Source organism: Carlito syrichta, unplaced genomic scaffold (assembly GCF_000164805.1).
Source record: "Carlito syrichta isolate Samal-C Ts95f unplaced genomic scaffold, Tarsius_syrichta-2.0.1 Scaffold314348, whole genome shotgun sequence".
NCBI classification, from domain to species: Eukaryota; Metazoa; Chordata; class Mammalia; order Primates; family Tarsiidae; genus Carlito; species Carlito syrichta.
This window is the reverse complement of record NW_007258444.1, coordinates 115052-125880: the sequence shown is the minus strand read 5'-3', so window position 1 is coordinate 125880 and position 10829 is coordinate 115052. Positions and strand designations below refer to the sequence as shown.

General features: G+C 45.0%; 1 protein-coding gene across 1 annotated transcript in view; it reads right to left on the bottom strand.

Moving 5' to 3' along the window:
- Nucleotides 1-10260: 10260 nt before the first annotated feature.
- Nucleotides 10261-10829, bottom strand: part of FBP2 (fructose-bisphosphatase 2) — a 33913-nt gene continuing 33344 nt past the window's right edge. The window contains exon 7 of the mRNA XM_008071507.1: nt 10261-10675. Coding sequence (XP_008069698.1) covers nt 10481-10675 — 195 coding nt within the window. The 3' untranslated portion in view covers nt 10261-10480. The remainder of the gene's footprint in view (nt 10676-10829) is intronic.

Genomic DNA, 10829 nt, shown 5'->3' with positions numbered 1-10829 from the left:
CTCGCCAAGTTGCCCAGGCGGGTCTCGAACCCGCGGGCTCAGGCAATTCACTCGCCTCAGGCTCCCAAAGCACAGGATTACAGGCTGAGCCACGTTACGCTGAAGCAAAAAGACTAAAGAATAAGTTTTTTCTAGGTTTTTATAGGTACCTTTCAATTCCCTCCTTGGTGTTTACCAAGAGAAATGACAACATCTCTCTAGACTTGTACAATAATGTTAAAAGCAGTTTTGTTTATAATAGCAAAAATGTCGAAACAATCCAAATGTCCATCACCAAGAGAATGGAGAGATGAGTTATGGTATATCCGTGCAGTGGAATACTATTCAGCGATGAAAAGGCATGAATTGTTGTTCAGGCAACCAAATGGATGGATTTCACAGGCATTAAATTGTGTGGAAGGGGGAGACCACAGTGGAATGAATACGGTATGATTCCATCTACATGAAATTAAAGACATGCAAAACTAATCTTCGGTGGAAAAAATCAGGACAGTGGCTTTTTTGGAAAATGCAGGGAGCAAGGTATTGGTTAGAAAGGAGCACACGGGCCCCTCAGCCTGAGAGGAGGGGTCTCTAATGCCTGATCTCCCATTGGGACTAATGGGAATAACCCTCGTTTGGGATCATTCTTTGCTCCACAAGGACTCAGATTTGCCAGTACGAGAGTCCAGCCTTGGGGTTAGACAGACACTGTCAATAGGCCCAGAATTGGAGGAGGGAGGGAAGGTAGGTAGAAAGGCAGTTGCATCTGTGATGTGTTCAGGGGAAGGCTGCTGGCTCAGGTGCTTCCCAGAGTGGAAACTTCTGGCATGGGGTGGCCCAAGGTATAATGACCTCCAGGGCCTGCACCTGGGAGCACGGTGGGTCTTCACCAGCTGAGCTCTTCTCTGGGAGGGGCTCAGGGACAACCAGAAAGGGCCCTTTGACTTTTCATCCCTGCTTCCCAAAAGTTCAGGACTGTCCCCCATCAGGGGGCTGCTAGGGAGGTGGGTGAGCTGGGGGACCTCATAGACTTCCACGGCCCACCTCACCTCTGACCTCTTCCCAATTGCTCTAAACCCTCAAGTTCCTCTGAGAGAATATTTGTAGTCGTCTTTCATGATACAGACAAGTGTTCCTCAATTTTTTAAAATTGCTCTCTTTGAAACCTTTTAGACAATTTTCCCTTAATCTCTCCTTTCCAAAAGAGACTGCAATACTGTAGATAAACTGTCTATTTGATTGTGTATTACATATATACATATATATTACATATATATATCTGTGCTTTGTACATAAAAAGAGTAACTTTTTTTCCTTATCTACCCCCCAAATCAATTTTTGCCCCCATGAGAGTGCATGACATTGATCCAAAGGCCTGCCATGTTTTTTCGTCTAGAGCAACAAGAGGGATGACAAAGTCCCAGAGGAGCTTAGAACACCAAACCCAATTTAGTGGGAATTTGACCCTGCAAAAGGGTTGCAGGGTCTGCTTTTCTGCATGAGGACATTTGCTAGTCCCCCAAAACCCGAACACTTTAGAAAGGTCCAAAGTCCTGAATGTTTGTGTTCCCTCCCAGATATATATGTTAAAATCCTGACCCCCAATGTGATGATGGGAGGTGGGCTTTTGAGAGGTAATCAGGTCGTGAGAGTAGAACCAAATAACAGGATTAATTCCCTTATTAAAAGACACCAAAGAGCTTGCTTTTACTCTCTTTCTTCTCTCCACTATGTGTGAATACAGGGAGACGATGGGGCCATCTTGGAACTTTACAGAAGCCCTCACCAGAACCCAACCATGATGCCAACCTGATCTCAGACTTCCAGACTACAGAACTGTCAGAAATAAATTTCTGTCTTCTACAAAGAAGCCAGCCTATGCACTTTGTTGTACACTAAGACAAGGGATGTGGCTGATTTCAAGGTGTGCAATTCTCTGATGCCCTTCCCATTGAGAACTGGAGTGTAGTCCTCTTTCTTTGAATCTGAGTGGACACGATCACTGGTTTACCAAGATAGTAAGGAAGAAATAACCCTGAGCCAATGTCCAGGCACAAGCCTTGAGAAACTAGCAGCTTCCACTTTCTGTCCATGTAAGATGTCTGACTATCCTAAGACCTGCAGGCTTCAGATGCCCAGTATAAATGTTCCAGTCCACAATGCCAGCTGAGTCCTTGCCCTCCAGATATCCCTGCCCTCTGCCCATCCCAAGTGGCAGACATGTGAGAAAAGCAAGCCATGTTGGATCTTTCAGACCAACCCTTCTACCAATTGAGTTCCACTCGGTGACATCAGGTGCATGGATGCAGTAGAGGAATCACTAGCTGAGCACTTCCTGAATTCCTGCCTCCCAAATAAGATATTTTAATGGTTTTTGTTGGCTGCCACTTTGGGGGTAAATTATTACATAGCAACAGGTAATTGAAAGAACATATAAAGGAGGCCTCCTTCCTTCCCATTCATTTATTAATATTTGCATTACCTCTGATAGGTGACTCTGATTTCTTTAGGGAACCAACCCAACCTAAGGCACGCCTGGCCAGAACAGGCCATTTCCAATATTCTGAGAAGGGTTTCTGCTGTCTACCACTACCCTAAAGTGCAGTGAGAGGTTCCTGGCTGGACCCTGGCTGCTTCAGACTGTTCACTTATCTCTCTCAGTCTTATCTGGGAGGGGCCCACATATAGTGTGCAGCCCAATTCCCCTTGACCATTCTCTCTCCACCATGCAACGTATTATGGGGATCTTTCCAGTTCCCCTTGACCTTATGAGTGAGTAAATTAGGCTGAAACCAAATGTCAACACACATTTCAGAACCAGACCTGTTCCTGAGACTCTGTGAGGGAATAGAGAGATACAGCAGACTTTCTGCACTTGGAGAACTTCCATCACACACTTTCTGACCTGGCAGAAAGAACAGAAAGTTAACACTTGGATTTTGTAGTCTGGGACCTTTGGTTTCTCATTCCCACCCACCTCCACCCTCACTATTGCTTCTTTCCCTGGAAAAAATTCCCCCTGACATGCTCAGCACTCACTTCCTGGTCACTGGTGCCTCCACTCACCTGTCTTAGCTTTGCAGATGACAGGATCCTGAAATCTTCCCTGGAGGAACTCCACTACAGGATTCTCCACTACAGATGGGACCTCATCTAGACCTTAGGATGTCCCAAAAGGGTAATGAAAGAGAAACTATTGAGATGGCTCTTTCCTCCCAGATGGAAAGAGAGATGGAGAGAAAGAGAGAGAGAGAGAGAGTTGGTTTTGTTCTACAGCATCTGTTTGACTGAAGAACCTCAGATCCGGACTCTGGCCTCTTAGGAACCCCATTCCCCGTTCCCCACCAGCAGTAGTGACATTCTCACCCTGTTATTCATGGAGGAATCGGAAAACAGACATTCCAGGATGTTAGTTTGAGAGGTAAAAACCCCAAGCCTCTAGCACCTATACCAGGGGAGATGCTGTGAGCACCTGCGGGGTAAGCCCTTGCTCTGCCACCTGCCTAAGGAAGCCCATGGGTGCTTGTCAGCTTCTCAGAGGTGAAGCCCAGACCCTCTCCTCATTTGGGCAGAGGAGCAGACCAGAAAAGCTCAGTTGTTCATGGAGCATCATGACCACTGGGCTGCACCTGGAAGGGAAGAATCCAGGGCATGATCCACAACTGCAGCCTGGAGAAGGGGGGCCCGTGGTTGACATGCCCAGAGCGAGTCATGACCCAAGTGCTGGGGCTCTTGTCGGTGGTCCCTGTCACCATTTCCAGTTCCTCCTGCAGAGGGTGGGTATTGGTGTCTTCATTTCTCAGAACCTCCTTGAGGGCACGGTCTTCAGTCTTTGCCTTCTCTGGATAAGATCTGCCACACTGAAGTTGCTGTAACTGAAACTGTTAGCAACTGCACAGTCCATAGAAGCAGGCTTGCTGCTAACGGTGGTGGCTGATGATATGATCTCCTACAAGAACCACTCTAGCGACTGGACAGCCTTGGAGCAGGGCTGAGGATCAAAAACCATTCCTGCTCTTGTCAGTCACAAATAAGACTTCTTTGTTTAGAGGAACTGGAACCCACATGGCCAGTGAAATTTACCCAATGCACTGGGATACGCATCACATCATCATGCCCCATCTTGGCCCTTTTTAGTCCCTTCAAACAGGGTCCCATTTTTTTCAGGACCAGAAGGCTCTTTCTTATGTGGGGAGCAGTACTACTGCCTTTTGAGTGACTTGTAGCAACTCCTCATTAGGTGAGAAATGTGCTAATATTTTCCCCAAATTGGACAGGTAAAGGGCTACTCTTCATTATGCTCAAAAGGCTCTCCACAATTGGCAAAAACCTAGCTCCCAGTTTCAAAACAGGCTAATACCCCTATTTTAGGACAGAGCAGAAATGGACAGATTAGGGACACGGGGCCATAAATAGACAGATTAGGGTCTGGGTTCCACATGACCTGGAACCATGTCAACAAGCTGCCTCTGGTGGGCTCTCTTCTTAATGTGATGTAGGTGAAGCAGTTCCCGGGCCCTTGGGATTTCTCAGCCAAACCAGCTCCACCATCATTTTCCTCTCCCCTGTTTAAGGTTGTTCAGCTCCATGTATGTGTGATGTAGTGAAAGAGGTCATGTGATTATTTAAAAATCATGTGATTTTTAAAATGCTGACTTAAACCTAGGATTTTAAACACGGGAATGCAAACAGAAAGCAGAATCAATGTTCAACATCAGAGTTTCAAATAGATTTTTGAGTCTGCAATGGTCCTGAAAGCTAAGTTCTGAAGAGAGAGAAAAAGTTCTTCTAAATGCAGGAATCAGAATAAATACCTCTTGTAGGAGCCTGGGAGTCAGTGTGATGAAGGAATTAAGTGTCCATGGCCTAGAGCAGTTAGAGGGAGAGGGGAAGAGAGACGAGTTGTCCCCCAAACTGGGAATGGATCAGGGATTTCAGTAAGAGGCTGAGAGCCGTAGCCTGCTTGCACTCACGTCTTAGGTGGCTGGACTTTGAGCGTGTGGGGTCTAGAAGATTCCCATATATACGCTTAGCATGGAAGTTGGGGAGGCAGGTCAGACACTTCAAGCCGACAGAACACACAGACTTCTCAGTACACCCCAGGACCCTTGCACACTTATGAGGCGGAGGAGTGTTTCCCTGAAGAACGAAAGAGATTTGTTTTGGGGGGATGGGATCCAACCCAAATTTATTTTGAGAATAAAGGAATATGATATTTCTGAAAAACACAGTTGAGTAATTAAGTTCAAGGGCAGAATATCAGCACGAGTGACACAGAAAGAGGTCAATTCGTTCCCAGAAAATAGAAGAAAATGACAGAGGAGTGATGAAGTTTTGAGAATTCAAGATCACAATTTCTCCTCAGGCCTGTCCTGTGATTCCTGTGGCCACACCATCATGTCCGATTCCATGCTCAGGCACTTACAAGGATAAAGGTTGACAAAGACAAAAAAAAAAAAAACAACTATGCCAGGGTCGGTAATCAGGACAAGCTCTCCTCCTTGGGGTCTTGCTTCCCGGCTAGTGACCCTCTTTTCCCGTCCCATACTCCTCCTCTGGACTCTCTTCTTTCCTGTTGATAGAGGAGCTATTCTCTCAGTTGATGCCTCACAATCTGCTTAGTGGAGAATTCAGTGAACTCAGAGGGATTCACACAGTCTGGGTACAAATCCCATCCAGGCTGTGTGTGCCAAGCTGTATTTTTAGAATAACCAGGACTTAGCCCAAGGATCACCCATACAGAGACTTTGTACAGGTGGGTGGACACAGTCCTGAGAGCACACAGCTTGATGAATTGAGTGCAGGGTGAAATTTGGGCCCTGCGACTCCCACTCCAGGCACCCCTGTGCTGTCTACGAAGTTTGCCCAGGTGGACATACAACAAGCTGCCGCACCCAAGAGACATCGAGTCACCCCTGCTTCCTCTGAGCGCTCCTTCTAGGAGACTTTGGGCAGGCAGAAGTCAAGGCTGGCTTGCCACACGGATACTCTAGGACCAAGGACCTGGACGTGCCCTGGCACGCTCGCCAGTCTCCCAGGCTGTCACCACTGTCCGGGGAAGAGCTCCCACCACAGGTGTGCCCAACCTTTCCTCGTGTTCTTGCCAACAGATGGCAAGACAGTGTCCCTACTCACCTGCTACTGGGATCAGACTTCATATTCTCATTGTGGTCAAGTAGACACAACACAAACTTTACCATTTTAACCGTTTCTGAGTGTATGACTCAGTGGCATTAAGTACATCCAAGTTGTTGTGACACCATCCCCACCACCCATCTCCAGAACTTTCTTATCCTTCCAAAGCAAAACTCTGGACCCTTTGAACACGAACTCCCCATCTCCCTCTCTCTCTGTCCCTTAATATTAGATGGAACAAGGATAACAATTTTGAACATTGTTCATTTCTTGTTGACTGTCTTATCAGCAACCTTCCCTTGATCCAACCAGAAGTCACCGCCCCCTAGTTTTGTGACAGATTCCTGCCTGGCCAGACTTTCCCTTATCTGCTGAGGACGCCCCACAGTGGGACCCCAACAGGAAAGCAAGAATATCTGCTGTGTAAGGGCAGGGTTTTCATGGGAGAGGAGAGAGTTTCCGGAGGACTCTGGAAGCAGGTCTTGTTCAAGAGCTTTGTGTGGGAAGCTTGGCATTTTCTTATCAGCCCAGCAGTAAGGAGGGGAGATGTCCCCTGAGGTGGCAGCACAGGCAGGAGTGGGAGACACCCGTCTGCCCACATTTATTCTTAGGCCTGGGCAGTGGGAACGAACCTGAGAATTGTTATCATTTTTCTAACAGGGTTGTTTGCCCCTTTCTTACCAGTCGTGGAGAACTTTTTGAACACAATGGATCAGAATCCTTTACCTGCCAAAAGCACTGAGAAGGTTTATTTCCCACAGTCTACTTCACCCTTTAACTTTATTGATTTGCCAGAAAAAATTTTTTACAAATTTTTAGGTTATCAAAGGGGTATGCTTTCTGTGAAAACTCCTGGGGATTTCTATCATGGTTTAAGAGGTTTTCTTTGTTCCAAGATTATTTAAAATTAAATTTTTCTGAATTCCCACTCAAGATACACAGTGACTTTTGTTTATTTATTTTTTTGAGCTGGAGTCTCACTTTGTTGCCCAGACTGGAGTGCAGGGGCATGCTCCCAGCCACCACAGCCTTGACCTGCCGGGCTCCGGTGATCCTTCCGCCTCAGCCTTGCAAGTAGCCAGAACTACAGGCATGTGCCACCACGCCCGGCTAATTTTTGATTTATTGTAGAGACGAGGTCTCACCAAGTTTCCCAGGCTGGCCTCGAATCCACTGGCTCAAGCAATCCACTCACCTCGGCCTCCCAAAGTGCTGGGATTACAGGCTGAGCCACCGAGCTAGCCTACTTTTGTTTTACAATTAAAACATTTTATCCATTTGTTTTGGGGCTATGTAGGGAGAAGGAGACCGACATTCTTGACTTCCAGGAAAATGGCAAGTTGTGCCAGATGCATTTTCTAAATAAATTTTGGCAGTCTAATATCTTTGATTTCTCTATGAAAAGTTTATCTCTTTCTTTTTTAAAGCCGGATTTATTGAGAGGATCGAAAAGCACCCACAATTGAAGGGAACCTGAAAGGGTTGCCCTCTTTCTTTTTAGTACCATATGATTGTTGCTACTCATCTATTGTCGTATGTTGCAAATATTTTCTCCTCAGCTATCCATGGTCTTTTGCTTTTTGGTGTGTTGTTTTGGTTTTGATGTAGTCACATCTTCTTTATATGAGGGAGGACAAAAAAAAAAAAAAAATCCACACATGAAATTATTTTTTGGAGGACAGGTTCCTTTCAGTACAGGTTTCCCCTGCTAGGTAAGTATTCTAGAAACCCACTGGCATCCGTGTAACAACTTGCATTGCTGTGAAAGGTTGGTTTCACTTCAGTGAATTTTTGTTGTTGTTGGAGAATCTTTCAGTGTGTTTGCCCATTTCACGATGGATGATTTATGAGCACACTTGCACACACTGCGCTGAGTGTTCAGCGGTTTTTGACCAAAACTGGCACGACCCCTGTGCCCCACCCTCCCTATTCCCCTGATCTCACCCCAAACGACTTTTTTGTTTCCCTAGATGAAAAAAGCCCTCAAAAGGAAACATTCGCCAATGTGGAAGAGGTAAAACAAAAAACAGCAGAAGCACTAAAAAGCATCAAAACTGATGATTGCAAAAACTGTTTTGAGCAGCAGAAAAAGCGACTTGATAGATAAATGGCATCAAACGAAGAGTCCTTTGAAGGTGACTGAAGTTTATATGTGTAAGAATAAATATACAATTTTTGATTAATAAATTCTGGGTTGGGGGGGTTCCCCCCTTGTATCTTTTGCTTTATAACTTTTGGTTTCATTTAAGGTCATAAATATATTCCCTTCTATCTTTTGTGATGGATTGATTGTTTTTTGCACTTAATTCTATAATGCACCTGGAATATGATGTGGGGTCAAGCTTTATTTATTTTCCCAAAGGAATTGTTAACTATCCCAGCACTAGTCATTCTTTCCCACTGATTTGGAACAGATTGTCTTATTCTCTTCTTTTTAAAAAGCACCTATTAGGCCAAGTGTGGTGGCTCACACCTATAATCCAAGCACTCTGGGGAGGCCAAAGCAGAGGATCACTAGAAGCCAGGAGTTCAAGACTAGCCTGAACAACATAGCAACACCCTATCTCTACAAAAATAAAAATTAAAAACGTTAGCTATCAGGAGGAAAAGGCAGAAGGGCTACCACGCCCAGCTAATTTTTGATTTATTGTAGAGATGAGGTCTCTCCAAATTGTCCAGACTGGTCTCGAACTCTAGGGCTCAGGCAATCCACTCACCTTGGCCTCCCAAAGTGCTGGGATTACAGGCTGAGCCACCACGCCCAGCCTCTCTCTCTTACTTTTTAAATAAACTATATTTTCTAATCTAACTTCTGTGCAATTCTTTGCATCTTTCACACCAGATTGCACACCAGACACTCACATTCCCAGGGGGTCTGACCTAACTTCTGGAGGTCCCACTGGGGTTGTAAGCTAATAACCACATTCATCAAAAGAGCAAGGCCACAGTTGAAGGTACCACCCCTCAGCTCTGCTTCCAGCAAGACCTTCTCCTCCTGCGTGTGTGCTCGAGACTACATGTGGCAAACACATCAAAACAAAGTTTCAAAATAAGATATTTCAAAGTGAAGATTTCAGTTTGAATCTTTGGGATATGTGTTTTAGATGAAGTGCTGAAGAGAGCATTAAGAGCCCATTGGATAGAATCCAAATTCTTCCTAGAAAAAGAAAATCTTGCTCCTTTTTAGGAGGATGAAACCTTTTTGATGATGTGTTAAAATTTCGCTGCTTCAGCCACAGCTGCCAAGCCATGGGAGACTGAGGAAAATGTTGAGCATGGAATGATACCCAGGTTGAAATATGTCTGTGGCTTGTGCAAACCACTCTGCCCTAAGCTAATGTGGGAAAGGAGAGCTTTGCTTCCTCCTTTGGCTTCTCCCATTCCCACCTCCACAACACTGCCCTTCCTCTTAAGCTAATGAGTTACTGTAACAGATTTTCTCATGTTGAATCATTCTTGAATTTCTGGGTTGAGCCGTTTTCCTGGTGCATCTTTGTTTTAAATGCTTCTGGATGTGATTTGTCAATATTTCAGTAAGGCTTTCTTTTGGCCTCCAGAATACAGACATTCAGAGCAATTCTTAAAAATGAGCTGAGATTTTGGATACATAACACCCCTCCCCAACCTGATATAATCTGGACACATGAAGAGTTATTTAACCAGCGCACTCTGCTTAAACCCTAGAATAGATTAAAATGTTTCCCCAAGATTAAGAGGTTGATAAAAGTAATTAATTTTCTTTTTTGAGAAAGATCATAAATTTTTAAAATATTGACTCCATTTAGTGTCTGGCTTGTCAATAGGCGATGACGTTTTCCATTCAAGCAGTGATTGGTCATGTAGTTTTAAATTCCTAAAAGAAACTCGAACAGAAATGTTAGCATTTAATAGCCATGAGATTTCTAATTCAAAACTTATCCAAAATAAGACACAAAAACTCTTCTAAGAAATCGTCAGCTATCTCTCGCCACACACACACATATAAGGGGGAAAATTAATCACCACAACAGAAAACACTAGGTTCCAATTTTAAGCCAAGACAAATTCTTAACTAATCTATGTCCTATGAATACTTAGATTGAAGGATTTCAAGTTTCAACTTTGCCTGCTGCTATTTATGACAGAAGACAAATCAAAGTCACTCTTTTCACAGGTAGGTTTTTATTTTTAGCTTTTTACATTGCGCACAGAATCACCTCTGACTTGTCCAACTGTCATTAGCAGTGTGCTGTTGGCCTTCCACATGTGATTAGGCAGATTTGCCTTTTGGGTTCTCATTACCACCATCTCCATTCATTGTTCATTTAGGGACCCAGGTACAAGGTGCGGGACAAAGAGAAGAGGGCTTGTGGGGTCAATCTCACTAGCTGCCCGCCTGGTTTTTCTTCACACAGGTGAGAAACTCCTGCACATCATCTGGGGACCCCAGAATGAGGGGGACACGTTGGTGTATAGCCTCAGGCTTCACGTCCAGTACAGGCTGGGTGCCTGTGGTCGCCAAGCCTCCTGCCTGCTCAATGATGTAAGCCACAGGATTGCATTCGTACAGGAGCCGGAGCTGTGGAAGAGCAGAGAGGAAGGTGGGTGAACTTGCAAATGGCCAAACACCCCGAAGCAAGCCCCTCAAGGTCAGGAGGAGTTTGAACTCCTGAGCTTCTGTCTGTCTGGTTAGTGTAGCCTCATGAGAGTGGACCCTGAGTTTTAGACTCTCT